Source organism: Giraffa tippelskirchi, chromosome 9, assembly GCF_054371585.1.
Source record: "Giraffa tippelskirchi isolate mGirTip1 chromosome 9, T2T-mGirTip1v1.2.pri, whole genome shotgun sequence".
Taxonomy (NCBI): domain Eukaryota; kingdom Metazoa; phylum Chordata; class Mammalia; order Artiodactyla; family Giraffidae; genus Giraffa; species Giraffa tippelskirchi.
The window spans coordinates 41,272,703-41,287,548 of NC_137283.1; the positions used below are offsets into that span (position 1 = coordinate 41,272,703).

Below are 14,846 nucleotides of genomic sequence, written 5' to 3' on the forward strand. Positions count from 1 at the left end.
CCACAAATGCTTTTAAAACTGATGATTTCAGGAAGAAAGTCAATGCTGTCAAACTGATCTTGCCTCAATTGATCTATTGCTGAGCAAACTGCCAGGGGTGGGTCCACCGTGGGTTTACGTATGTGTTTACGTATGTAGGCGCGTGTGTGCTCAGCTGTGTCCAATTCTCTATGACCCCACGGACTGTAGCCCGCCTGGAATTCCCCAGGCAAGAATACTGGAGTGGGTTGCCATTTCCTTCTTCAGGGGATCTTCCTGACCCAGGGATTCAACCCACGTCTCCTGTATCTCCTGCATCACAGGCGGATTGTTTACCTGCTGAGCCATTGGTACAGATGATGTTATTTTCCAGCAAACAGTGGGTTTAGAGGATGCTTGATTAGAAAGAACTGAGATGGTCTCCTCTAAACCCCTCCCTTTTGCCTTTTTAACCCAAAAGAATCCTCCTGTCAAGCAGGAGACTAGGGTTCGATCCCTGGGTCGGGAAGATCCCCTGGAGAAGGAAATGGCTACCCATTCCAATATTTTTGCCTGAGAAATCCCCTGCACAGAAAAGCCTGGCGGGCTGCAGTCCATGGGGTCAAAAAAGAGTCAGACATGCCTTAGTAAATAAACAACAACCCAAACCCAAATCCAGAAAGCGACTTTTTCAAGGTCTCCCAGTAACTCACAGTGCCCTGAGGACTGACTGTATCAGGCGCATTTCTAACCTCTTAGGCACGGGACTCTCTGGATCCTCATAGTAAATCCACTACACAGGCACTGTTGCTATCCTTGTTTACAAATGGGAAGCTGATGTGAAAGTTCTGCCTCTCTGTACACCAGAGCTAAATCAAACCTCTCTGGATGAAAGCAGAAAAGGACAGCTTTATTAGTTTGCCAGGCACAGGTAACACAGAGGGCTCCTGCCTTGAAAAACTATGTATCTCTACCCCCAGGGGATTTGGTGAGGGGTTTTGTAACAAGAGTCTAAGGGTGGGGTCCCTGACAAGATTAAGGTGTGGGCAGGGCTTAATCTTGTCTCGGCAGGTTTCTGGATGTTCCTCCCTTGATTAGCAATTCTACCCTTTGAAACTCAGGGAAGGTCATGGAGGCTGGTGTCCTGTCTACAAGAAACAAGGGACAAAAGGGCCTCCATGTCCAGGAGCCCTATGGGGCCTCACTTGATTTTGAAATCTGAAGCCCAGGGAGGTCAAGTGTCTTCTCCAAGGTTCTATCTAGAACTACAGAGTGGTCACCCTCAAGTTTACGTTCTGCAGGCCAAGATGGTAGTTCTCAAAGGCTCCCAGATGGAGCTGTGTGTGAGATGCTACCTTCAGCAGGAATTCCTTTTCAATGCTAGCCCTTGAAAATGAAGATTTTTCCTTCATTTCTTGAGAAAATTGCATATTATCATAAAGCCAGAAGATATTAATGCTATACTTGACTTAGTTCCCAGATAAAGCATAAATGTGGCCTAGAAGTAAAGACATAAATTGGAGTAAATTGTGATTCCAGCAATAAGACAGGTAGCGTGCAGAGAGGTGGCAAGAGAGATGAGCCCAGTGAGAAGCCTGGCCGCCTGTCCTGAAACGGAAAGGACCAGTCTAAGTAAGGGCTGCCCAGGCAGCGAGTAGGCTGAAAGCCTTGCCCTCACCCAGTTCAGCTCAGTTCAGTCACTCAGTCATGTCCGACTCCCTGTGACCCCATGGACTGCAGCACGCCAGGCCTCCCTGTCCATCACCAACTCCCGGAGCTTGCTCAAACTCATGTCCATTGAGTCCGTGATGTCATCCAACCATCTCATCGTCTGTTGTCCCCTTCTCCTCCTGCCTTCAATCTTTCCCAGCATCAGGGTCTTTTCCAATGAGTCAGTTCTTCACATCAGGTGGCCGAAGTATTGGAGTTTCAGCTTCAGCATCAGCCCTTCCAATGAATATTCAGGACTGATTTCCTTTAGGATGGACTGGTTGGATCTCCTTGCAGTCCAATGGACCCTCAAGAGTCTTCTCCAACACAACAGTTCAAAAGCATAAATTCTTCGACAATCAGCTTTTTTATGGTCCAACTCTCATATCCATACATGACTACTGGAAAAACCATAGCTTTGACTAGACCTTTGTCAGCAAAGTAACACAGTGCCTGCTTTTTAATATGCTGTCTAGGTTGGTCATAGCTTTTCTTCCAAGGAGCAAGCGTGTTTTAATTTCATGGCTGCTGTCACCATCTGCAGTGATTTTGGAGCCCAGGAAAATAAAGTCTGACACTGTTTCCACTGTTACCCCATCTATTTGCCATGAAGTGATGGGACCAGATGCTATGATTTTAGTTTGTTTTTTTTTTAAAAATAAAGAATTGCTTTATTAATACCAACTATTAATACATACCCAAACTATAAAGTGCTAAGAAATTTAAATATCTAAGTCATAGCAAACAGGTGGCAATTCAACATCCAGAGTCGATAGAATGCTTGAGGGAGACTGCAACAGATTAGACTCCCACAGTGGAGGGGGCATCTTCAGAGGCGAAGGGGGGCCCATGTGTAACAGCTGCTCAAGCTCCCGCTCCTCATCAAGGATCATGAGAGGCACTCCATTCAAGGGGAGGTGTGCGATCTGGTGCTCCTCAGGCAGGTCAAAACTCTCAAAATCTAATGGATTGAAGGGAAAGAATTTTTCTATTTCTAGATAGGTGTCATCTGAGGCAGGAACAGAACTTTTTGCTTTAACAGTCTTCTCAGTTATCTTTTTGGTAGAGAAAGTTGTCTGTTTCTGTTTGAGTGGTCCATTCGTCTTAACTGACTTTTCTGTAGCTCTGTTGACCATTCCCAAAGCCTTTCTGGCAGTTTTTGGTAAAGCTGGTGGAGCATCAAACATTTTGCCAACACGTGGTGTTGAAACCTGAGATCTCCCATCTAAAGCTTTGACTGAAGGCACAGACCCCAGCTTCAGCCCATCCTTAGGAGCCACACGGGTGCCTGGTTCTCCATTTTCCTTATCAACATAGATCAGAGTAGCCATTCTCGATCAGGTTCGGAGTAACAGCCAAACTCCCAAGACTCGTCTCTGATTTTAGTTTTTTAAATGTTGAGTTTTAACCCAGCTTTTTCACTCTCTTCTTTCACTTTCATCAAGAGGCTCTTTAGTTGCTCTTCACTTTCTGCCATAAGAGTGGTATCATCTGTATATCTGAGATTATTGGTATTTCTCCCCAGCAATCTTGATCCCAGCTTGTGCTTCCTCCAGCCCAGCATTTCACATGATGTACTCTGCATATAAGTTAAATAAGCAGGGTGACAATATACAGCCTATCTTTGCATGAAATGTTCCCTTGGTATCTCTAATTTTCTTGAAGAGATCTCTAGTCTTTCTCATTCTATTATTTTCCTCTATTTCTTTGCACTGATCACTTAGGAAGGCTTTCTTATCTCTTCTTGCTATTCTTTGGAAGTCTGCATTCAGATGGATACATCTTTCCTTTTTCTCCTATGCCTTAACCTTCTCTTCTTTTCTCAGCTATTTGTAAGGCCTCCTCAGACAACCACTTTGCCTTTTTGCATTTCTTTTTCTTGGGGATGGTCTTGATCACTGCCGCCTGTATAATGTCACAAACCTCCATCCATTGTTCTTTAGGCACTCTATCAGATCTAATCCCTTGAATCTATTTCTCACTTCCACTGTAAAATTAAAGGATTTGATTTAGGTCATACCTAAATGGTCTAGTCGGAGAAGGCGATGGCACCCCACTCCAGTACTCTTGCCTGGAAAATCCCATGGATGGAGGAGCCTGGTAGGCTACAGCCCATGGGGTCGCTAAGAGTCGGACACGACTGAGCAACTTCACTTTCACTTTTCCCTTTCATGCACTGGAGAAGGAAATGGCAACCCACTCCAGTATTCTTGCCTGGAGAATCCCAGGGACAGAGGAGCCTGGTGGGCTGCCATCTATGGGGTCGCACAGAGTCGGACACGACTGAAATGACTTAGCAGCAGCAAATGGTCTAGTGTTTTCCCTACTTTCTTCAATTTGTCTGAATTTTTCAATGAGTTCATGATTTCAGCCACAGTCAGCTCCTAGTCTTGTTTTTGCTGAGTGTATAGAGCTTCTCCATTTTCCCCAGGATTTGTGGAGCATTTCTCATGGGAATGGTAGCATGACGGTACCACCTGTGAGGCCTTGCACAGTACAGAAGTTCGAGATGCTGCTTTGTTGGCAGTTTTTTTCAGAAGGAGATTCTCTATTTAAGAACTATTGGGGGAGGAAATTACCATGGGAGGGACCTGAGGAAAGCATTTGCTTGATCAGTATATATCATTTTGGAGCTCCTGAGAGGTGCTGGCAATGCCAGGCCGCTCAGTTGGGCCTTGTCTGCGTGCTCATCTCTGTGACCCAGGACTTACCAGCACAGTGCCAGGCATACTGCAGGCTCTGGATAAATGCTTCTAAAGTAGCTGAATGAATAAACTCCCTGTAGGTGGCTTGTTGGGGCTTTAGATCCTAGGTTGATAGGCAAATGCCAGTTATTATTTTTATGAGACGCATTAATGATAAATGCCCAGCAGAGGTCAGAGTACAGTCTTTGGGGCTGAGTCAATCATTTCATCAATAAAACATTAAAGGACATAGAGGAAAAGAGAGCCAACACCTGCTGGGCACCTCTCATCTCTGCCAGGCATTGTGCTTAGAGCCTCACACGTGCTTCCCTCTGAATACTTGTGACTACCCTTCAGGACACGGAACTATATTCCCGACTGTTTCCTCTCACCTCAGATGAAGTTTTTTCCAACACTGACTCTAGTTACAAAAGATTCGTCTTTTTCTTCTCATTCTAAAAGTTGCCTCATTTCATGCAAACCAGCTACTGTATCAGAACTGAGAACTCAACAGAGAACTCAGATTAGAGGATTCATCAAAAATAATCCAAACAGACTGAATTCTCCAAGGTATTTAAAAATGAGAACGGGCAGATAACTGCCCACCTCGAATGCACACAGCAAGGTGGTCTGCACTTCTAAGCAGACACCTCACTTCTTAAAGGAGGCTTCACGGATTCTCACTATTAGTTCTCTCCTATTTCCTTAATATGTCTAAGCAGTGTGAAATCAATATCCATCCTCTCATCTAGAAAATAGCTCAACATGATCGGGCAGTGGCTCTCCAAAAATTTCTGATCAGCCTATACAGGTCACCTCTACAAAAGACAGAGAAGAAGTCTACTTTCTGTATGGATCAATATGTGGGGGCTTTCTTGTAAAATCTGCTGACAAAGTCGGACAGGAAATAGGATATTACGTCTCCATGAGACAGGCACTTTGTTATTAAAATAGACCCTGGCCCCAGAACACAGCAAACCACCAGTAACCAGCCTCCATGATCAAGACACTCGACAGCCAAATGCAAGCCCTTCAAACCAGTCCCCTTACATATGATAGTCATCTTTTTATTTTTTCCTTTTTGGAAGGTCTGTTAGAAGCATTTGAGAGGGGTTGGGTAATGCTCTTGGTAGCTACTGGGTGCCACTTTAAGCCTTAATGAGTATGGTATTGTCAACTCATAAATCAGTCCCAGCCCACTCTCCCTTCTAACGGCTGTAGAGACTCCTTCAAACACAGCCGGCAAGCTCTGAGTGGTAGAACCATTTCCTCTGACATCTAGAACATCTGATTCAGTTAAAGAGTGAAAGGAGATACTGGTACCCCAATGCATTTTTATGGGGCTTGCAAAGTCGTTAGGAGAGAGATATTAGTTCCACAAAGAAAGAAAAAAGATGGCGTTATGAGGCCACTGCACACATTTAGAGGTTATTTTTAAAGTATTCCCTGAAAAAAAAAAAACTCTTTACATTTTTCAAACGAAACTCCAAGAAACCTGATTTAAGTCAGAAAAGCGAAACAAAGGTTGGCTAGCCACAGAAAAGTAGTCAGATGATGAAATGCAGAGCAGAATGGTTATCAGGAAACCAGAAGCTCAGTGGGTATTTTGCTCCTATACACGGGCATTTCACCAGTTGTGCTCTGTGACAAAGCCAGCAGTGTGGCTGAGCTCCCTGAGGAGAGAGTCCTGGCAGGACAGGGCCCCTGGGCAGCAGCACAGTTGTTTCGTTCAGCCTCAGCATATACCAAGACCGGGTCTGATCTAAGGAGCCTGCATGAGGCTTTACAGCAAAGAGAGCGAGCTGGAGGTAGGGGGTGGGTGAGTGGCCCTAAAACCAACTATTCTGTTCCCCTTGAAATCTGAGTTTGGAAATCGAGACCCTCGTTTCTCCCAAGTGACACTGCTGATCTGCATCCCCACTAATTTCTCTGGAGGAGGATGGTCCCTTCTAGCACCTCAAATGTCTGAGCCAAGGTGACAAGAGCAAGAGCCCCTCACTTCTCCCCACTGGCGTAGAAGGGGAGGCAGGCAGGTCACTCTGCCTTGTCACTGACCTGCTGTGGAGGGCGGAGTCGGCGAGGACGGGGATGTGAGAGGTGAGCTGGCCCCAGATCCTGCTAAGAGAGAAAACAGAGAAAACCCTCATGGGGACCAAAGAAAGACATCTGGAATGTGGCCTGAGCTGGGACCCACCACTGTCTGAGCCTCTGTACTTGGCTGCACGTGTGGACCTGGCGGGAAAAGCCAGGTGGGACAGAGTTCAGGGACTGGACCCATGAAAGCGGGCGTCCACCCCAGTGCAGGGGACATTTCCCTCCCCAGGCCTCGCTGCCTCCCTCTGCTCCCCACAGCCTGCCTGGTTTGAAATCAACTCTGTGCCATCCAACAGCTTATGCAACTGGCTACAGCCTCTCTTGTGGACCCAACCCCTATCCCTGGGTAATGAACGGCAAGTGACAGAGCCACAGCAGAGCAGATGACGGAGGGGCGCAGGGCAGTCTGGTGGAGGCCTCTCCAAAGGAAGCGAGAGTTCTCCAGCGCATCCACCCGGTAATGCTCCCTGTAGAAGTGCCTTTTTACCAGCAGGTACACTGAATTGGATAGGATCAGCCTCTTCTGTGTGTGGATTTCCCAGGCTTTCTCTTACCTGAAGTTCAGCAGATACCCTTATTTACATTAAAATCAGGTGCATATTCCCACAGGTTGTATGCTTTTCCTGGACCTAGTAACCTTGTTATATTTCAAATATTCCCAAATTCCCCAGCATCACTTCCACTGCTCAGAAATCCCCAGAATACACCCTCCTGACTTAACCTGGAAGTAGCCCAGTGAGCAGATAGAATAGCCCACACAAGCCCCTTCCCTTACATGGAGATCCTAGCGAAGGATTACCAGAGGTCCCTGCAGGGAGAACTGACACCACGCCCCTGAGAGACCACCACCTGTTCTGGGGGTGCCTCCTACCACCACCTCTCCCATCATCCACATCACACAGACACTGAGCACAAGGAGAAATGTCCTAATTAAGCCATACCTCCCGCTGGTTGAATCCCTTTCCACTATTTGCAATATTCTCTGACCTATAAAACATGGGAGGCATTTTACTGAAAAAGCTGGCAAAATCCAGCCCACTGTGATATTATACTGCTTGTAGTGCTAACATGGGTTTTAAAGGGGAGAAGGTTTGCATTTGTGACTCAGTGTGGTCTGGAGATGACCTATACATTTCTATCAACTGCTTCCTAGCTTTCCTAAACTCCTTGAGGTGGTGTTTTGGAGTCCTTAGCCTCCCACTTGGCTGCATCTGGCATAAGTGAAGTGAAGTGAAAGTCACTCAGTTGTGTCTGACTCTTTGCGACCCCATGGACTATACAGCCCATGGAATTCTCCAGGTCAGAATACTGGACTGGGTAGCCTTTCCCTTCTCCAGGGGATCTTCCCAACCCAGGGATTGAACCCAGGTCTCCTACATTGCAGGCGGAGCCAGCTGAGCCACAAGGGAAGCCCAAGAATACTGGAGTGGGTAGCCTAGCCCTTCTCCAGTGGATCTTCCCAACCCAGGAATTGAACCAGGGTCTCCTGCATTGCAGGTCGATTCCTTACCAACTGAGCTATGAGGGAAGCCCCTATGCATCTGGCATAGAGCCCTGCAAGCAGGCAAGTGGAGACACTGAGCCAGGCTTTCTCCACTTTATAAAGAAGCAGACATCGCACAGAGTGTCTGCCAGTGTGACAGACTGACTAAAGACACAAGTCTCAGGCTAATGATGAAAATGACTAGCCCATGTCCAATTCCATCAACCATGAGACAACAGACCTCCAACTCTGAAATTATGCACCAGCCACAACAGCCTCTAGCCCCTTCCTCCTCTCCCAGCTTCCATCCCCAGGGAGCCGGCCCTGGTCCTCACACGGACCTCCAGGGCCTCCTTCACTTCCCTCCTAGCTCCTCCTGAGCCCTTCTCTGGCTTGACTCTCCAAGCAGTGGTGCTGGCATAGTTCCCGCCCTCCCAGAGTCTAGGATCTTCTCCCACCCCAACTCTTCCAGCTCCAGCTCTACCTACACAGCCTGCATCCTTTGGCGGCAGCCAGCCAGGCTTTTAGGTCTTGCATACCCCTCGCTTCTTCTCTTGCCCCTGGCAGATGTCTTCCTCACTGACTTCCCTGAAAAGATCTGAGAAGGCATGATCTGGGAACACTCTCAATTTCCTCCCTCCCTTCCACTTTAAATGCCTCTGCCTCTTTACCTACTCCGCTTGCTCCTGACACCAAGAAAGGATGCATGGGTTTTCTCCAAGGCTGAGACTGACAGCTGGGCTCTTGATCCTAACCCTGTGGCCTTCCAGCACCCTCTCACCCTGCTTCCCTCAACAATCACTCTCTCTTTTGCATATTCAGCTTCTCTGTCTCTACTGGCTCCTTATCCTGACTGGAAGTATGTGCAACTATCCCTCAACCTAAAAAAACAAAAAACCATCCCCTTCCTTTGGCCTCCAGGGCTGAGCCAAAGCTGCCCCTGTGAGGATGAAATCTTCCCTTCTCATGTGGAACTCCACTTCCCAGACTCAAAAGGCAGAAGAACTGCAAGGTCCCAGGGGGTCACTTGATCTTATTTCCAGAGATGGGGACATGAAGGCCCAAAGCCAGCCAGGCAGGGCAGGGACAGTTCTCTCCGTGCCTTCCTCGCCCTTCTGGAATGTAGCCTTCTGTGATCCCCGCACACTGGGGAGACCTTTCCTTAATGGAGGAGGGTGAGCCCTTCTGCCACGTGGGGACCGAGAGGAGGGGAGGGTTTAGGGTCATTTGCAGCAGTTAGTGTAGAATAAGCAGGAGGCCTTGCACTGCTTATTGGGTGGGGTTTTGTTCTAGGGCTGATGCTCATCTTTGACAGACCGAGTCCTGCCATCGGTGAAGAAGCTCGTTGCCCATTAAGCTCTGAGGTCCCTTCGAGTACATGAGTCCTGTGAGACTTGCAATGCTATGGCAACTCTTCCCTGGGAACAGAGTTCTTTTGTTTTCTGCATTTGTCACCACACTGCCTAGTAGAACTCAGGGACTCTTTTTTTTTATTTTTTACTTTATATTGGGGTATAGCCAAATTAACAATGTTATAAAAGTTTCAGGTGGACAGCAAAGGGACTCAGCCATACATACACTGTTCTCCCCCAATCTCCTCTCCCATCCAGGCTGCCACAAAGCACTGAGCACAGTTCCCTGTGCTACACACAGTAAGAAGAACCCAAGAACCTAGACTCCTGGCCCGGATCTTTGGGACCCAGGCTCCACTATAATCTATAACCAGTTACCTGAATTATTGGAGTTGCTGTATTTTGCTGAATGCTCTTCACTATTTTCAACAGCAGATCGTTTTGACTTCTTTAAAAAAAAAAGAAAGGGGGGAGGAAGCAAAGAATGAACATACCGGAATAAAAACATTTTCTAGGCCCAGAGTTATAAACTAGCTACACACAAGGTCATATTGGGCCTCATAACCTAACACAGTGAAGAAGCCACAAGCCAAAACTAAAGGAAGAAATAAAAACCAAGAATGCTGAGTTTACAATCTCAGGCCAACCCTTCCCCACAACTGCAGTAAGGCCATCATCAGCCCGGCAAGCCAGGAAATTCTATGGTCCATTTCTCTGCTGACACTCTTACATGATTTTTGTTGAGAAGCAGCTAACCAGCCATCTGTAAAGTTTTAGCTTTCAGGGAGATATAACACAAAGATTTGTCATGAACTAAACGCACATCATTGACCTAGAACATTCTTCACATGGAGTCAAGCATTCACAAGAAAGAATTCACAGAGACACTGGCTTACCTTTCGAGCTAAAATCTTCCTCTTTTTCCTTTCTTCTTCAGATCCATGGTGAGACTGAGCTCGCGTCAGTCTTCGATGCTGGTGGATCTTTAAGAGACAACAGTTCGCCACAAACGTAAGCATATCCTACACTAATGAAAATTTCTACCATGTTTCGCCAAATCAAATTATCTGGATGAAAACGCTTTCCATGCTCAGCCTGTCTGCCTCCACACTGGCTCTGGATGTCAGGGAGAAGAGTATGCCAGCAGATGAAAACTGTTCCCTATCCACCCCCAGGTCCTTACCTGCCTTTTCCTCTCTTAGAGAAAATGAGTGTGGCCCCCAGAACCATCCGAGTATGAAACATGTATGCCCCCCAACCAACCAGTCTGCCCTGATCATTAACAGTGACCATCCTTTGTGAACACATTTGTTTCTGCCACAGGCTGAGCTCCCTGCGGGTAGGACAGTGAAGTATTCAGTTGTCTCACAGCACCAAACATGGAGCCTGGTCCAGAGCAAGTATGCAAGACATGTTTATGGAATGAATGATCAGTTAAAAATAAATCACTGCGATCACCACAGCAGAGGATGGGGACGCTAAAACACCACAAGGCAATGAGGAAGTATTAGCAGTTTACCTGTTTCTGTTCTTCAATCAGTCTCTTTTCTATACATTCTTTGGCAATTCTCAATGCCTCTTTTAACTTTGTGGGGATCTGAAAGAAGAGAAAGTACATAATCTACAGAGGAAACTGGCCGGAGGTTCTCTCGAGTCGTGGTTTGAATGAAGACATGGTTGCTCATTAAAGAGGATTCCTGGAAGGAAATCACTTACAAGTTGTCCACTTCACTCCTATCCTGCCCACTTTTGCTATCCCCAACCCACTCACCTCATTAGCATTTTTCAGCAAGAAGTATATTACTAAATGAACACATAAACATGATGGATATTTCAAGTATGTCAATTCTCAAGGGACCCCAAATTACCAAAACAATCTTGAAAAAGAAGGTTGGAACCTAAGGCCTCACAGTCCTTGATTTCAAAAATCTATTGCAAAGCTACAGAAAACAGTGTGATACTGGCATAAAGACAGACACATAGACCTATGGAACAAAGAGACAGCCTAGAAGATGATGCTGTTAAAGTGCTGCACTCAATTTGCAAGCAAATTTGGGACACTCAACATTGGCAACAGGATTGGAAAAGGTCAGTTTTCATTCCAATCCCAAAGAAGGGCAATGCCCAAGAACATTCAAAGTACTGCACAATTGTGCTCATTTCACATGCCAGTAAGGTTATTCTCAAAATCCTTCAAGCTAGGTGCTAGCAGTACGTGAACCAAGAGCTTCCAGATGTACAAGCTGGGTTTAGAAAAGGCAAAGGAACCAGAGATCAAATTGCCAACGTTTGTTGGATTATAGATAAAGCAAGGGAATGCCAGAAAAACATCTGCTTCTGCTTCATTGACTACACTAAAGCCTTTGACTTTGTGGATCACAACAAAATGTGGAAAATTCTTAAAGAGATGAGAATACCAGTCCATCTTACCTGAATCCTGAGAAACCTATATGGGAGTTAAGAAGCAAGAGTTGGAACCAGGCACAAAACAATGGACTGGTTCAAAATTGGGAAAGGAGTATGACAAAGCTGTATAGTGTTACCCTGCTTATTTTAACTTACATGCAAAGTACATCATGTGAAATGCCAGGCTGGATGAATCACAAGCAGGAATCAAGATTGTCAGAAGAAATATCAATAATCTCAGATATGTAGATGATACCACTCTAATGGCAAAAATGAAGAAGAACTGAAGAGCCTCTTGATGAGAGTGAAAAAGGAGAATGAAAAGGCTGGCTTAAAATTCAACATTCAAAAAATTAAGATCACGGCATCCTGTCCCATCACTCTATGGCAAATAGAAGAGGGAAAAGTTGAAGCAGTGACAGATTTTTTTTCTTGGGCTCCAAAATCACTGTGGATGGTGACTGCAGCCAGGAAATTAAAAGACACCTGCTCCTCGGAAGGAAAGCTATGACAAACCTAGACAGTGTATTAAAAAGCAGAGACATCACTTTGTCAAAAAAGGTCTATATTGTCAAAGCCATGGTTTTTCCAGTAGTCATGTACAGATGTGAGAGTTGAACCATAAAGATGGCTGAGTGCCAGAGAACTGATGCTTTCAAATCGCAGTGCTGAAGACCCTGAGAGTCGCTTGGACTGCAAGATCAAACCAGTCAATCCTAAAAGAAATCAAACCTGAATATTCATTGGAAGGACTGATGGTGAAGCTGAAGCTCCCAATACTTTGGCTACCCGATGTAAAGAGGTGACTTACTGGAAAAGACCCTGAAGCTGGGAAAGATTGAGACCAGGAGGAAAAGGGGGTGACAGAGGATAAGATGGTTGGTTGGCACCACCAACTCAATGGACATGAATTTGAGCAAACTCCAGAAGATAGTGAAGGACAGGAGAGCCTGGCATGCTGCAGTCCATGGGGTTGGAAAGAGTCAGACATGACGCAGCTACTGAACAAGAACAACAAATTCTTCTAAAAATTTAACTTTAAAAAAGCTTTGAGTAGGTAATATGAAGTGATATGGTTCAAAACTCAGTAGGCATAAAAAGGGTATATCCACAGAAAAAAGCATCCCACCTAGTTCCCCTCCATGGAGACAACCAACATCACCAGTCTCTTGTGTATATTTCCAGAAAGAAAACAGACACACAAGAGATTAAGGTGGTTTTCAAGATCACAGTATCTTTGCCACAGACTCTCTGACCTGGGGGAAGAACAAGGGCTAATGATAACCCCTGGGCTGGACTACTAGACTCGAGGAGAGTATATTTACAAGGCTGAATGCATTTCCTGAAGAGCTTCAGTAAAAAGACATGAATTCCAAAGTTTTTCTTTCACTCCAACTTCAGATCCAAAGAAGCTATTCTTTCTGCTGTGTGCTGTTCTTAGTCACTCAGTCGTGTCCGACTATTTGCGATCCCATAGACTGTAGCCCACCAGGCTCCTCTGTCCATGAGGATTCTTCAGGTAAGAATACTAGAGTGGGTAGCCACGCCCTCCTCCAGGGGATCTTCCCAACTCTGGGATCAAATCCAGGTCTCCTGCACCGTAGGCAGATTCTTTACCATCTGAGCCACCAGGGAAGCAAGCCCCCTCTAACTGGCAAAATAGGACAGAAAGCCTCTCCCTTGCCTATAAAATCTTCAGACACTAACTTGTTTGGTGTTTTCTTTTTTCCCAGTAAATTTAATCTCATTGTAAGATTATGGGTTGGGGGGGACTATAGAAAGGAGAAAGAGAATTACCCTTCATTCTACCACCCAAAGGTCTTCCTTTGACTCAGTGGTAAAGAATCTGCTGCAATGCAGGAGACGCAGCCTCAATCCCTGGGTCAGGAAGATCCCCTGGAGGAGGAAGTGGCAACCCACTCCAGTATTCTTGCCTTGGAAATCTCATGGACAGAGTGGTCTAGAGCTCCAGTCCAAATGGTTGCAAAGAGTCGGACATGACTGAGCACACTCGCAACACACTGCTATTCAAAACAATGCTAAAAGTGAGCGCCGAGGGGGGCCCAGCCCTGTACTAGGTGTTCTGGATCATCTCAGTTGTCCACTGACAGCAGTCAGGTTTTACTCACCAACTCTACATGAGTAAACACAGACCCACAGAACAGGTCTTTGCCCATACATCAGCGGCTTTCAAATGGGGGTGATCTTGCCCTTCTCCTCTCTCTAGGGGACAGCTGGCAACGTCTGGAGACAGTTTGGATTGCCACGCAATGTGGAGGTGGAAAGGGAGTACCACTCCCCTCTAGGGGGGTCACAGGCCAGGGTGCTGCTCAACATCCCACAATGCACAGCGCAGACCCAGCAGTAAAAAACGACCTGGTCCAAAGAGTCAAATGTCATGGAACCTTTAGGAGGTGATTAGAGGCTATCACCAAAGCAAAATAAGGCATCAACTTGGTTTTGGGGAGCTCTAAAGCTCCTGCTGTTTCCACAACACTGCATAGCATGGCTACTTCCCAGGATACTTGCTTCCAGGCCTTATTCTAGACAGAAGTATTTTTTCACACTATTTTATTTTGACTATACCACGCAGCACGTGGGATCTTAATTTCCCAGCCAGGGATTGAACCTGTGCCCCTGCATTGGAAGCACAGACCCTTAACCAATGGACCGCCAGGGAAGTCCCTACACACTGTATTTTATATTCTGCTTTCCTCCCTTAGCCCAAATAATAATCACTTTCCATGCTACTAGAATGTCTTTGTAAATTTCACTTTCATTAGATAAAACACACTCAATCCATGTACTGTAAATTATTAAACTATTTCAAGATTGTAGAACATTTAGATTATTTTCAATTTTTCTTTATGTAAAATGAAGAATGTTGCTGGCCATTCCTGTTCCTCAAGGATTAAGCTGCAACCCACTGCAACTGCCCACCCCTGGGGGTTGGGGGTGTAAGAACTCAGGGTGGAGAAAAACAGGAAAGCAGACCCTAGAGAGTTAAGAGGCACACCTAAGAAAATTTTCAATGACCCCAGATTCCTGCATCTTTCATACAAAAAAAAGCAATTAAAATCATTAACTGGAGATGTCTGTCTTTTGTGATTAGCAGCAATCTTTTTATGCTTGACTACAAGTGGTTTTTCCAGCAAAAAG

The 14,846-nt window shown here is 45.8% G+C and overlaps 1 protein-coding gene and 1 pseudogene across 38 annotated transcripts in view; both read right to left on the minus strand.

Moving 5' to 3' along the window:
• The window catches only part of PXK (PX domain containing serine/threonine kinase like), an 85,418-nt gene that overhangs the window by 8,409 nt on the left and 62,163 nt on the right, over positions 1-14,846 (minus strand). For 16 of the 37 annotated variants that reach the window (XM_081524624.1, XM_081524644.1, XM_081524643.1 and 13 more), the window contains 4 exons: positions 10,801-10,878; positions 10,178-10,264; positions 9,660-9,729; positions 6,408-6,470 (listed from right to left, as the gene is read on the minus strand). In XM_081524624.1, coding sequence (XP_081380750.1) covers positions 6,408-6,470; positions 9,660-9,729; positions 10,178-10,264; positions 10,801-10,878 — 298 coding nt within the window. Of the gene's footprint in view, positions 1-1,636; positions 1,646-6,403; positions 6,471-9,659; positions 9,730-10,177; positions 10,265-10,800; positions 10,879-14,846 lie in introns of all 37 variants that reach the window. The other 21 variants (XM_081524625.1, XM_081524617.1, XM_081524640.1 and 18 more) reach the window with 6 other exon arrangements.
• LOC145519826 (securin pseudogene) lies at positions 2,309-3,028 on the minus strand (annotated as a pseudogene). The gene has a single exon (XR_014063951.1). The product of XR_014063951.1 is annotated as a securin pseudogene (transcript).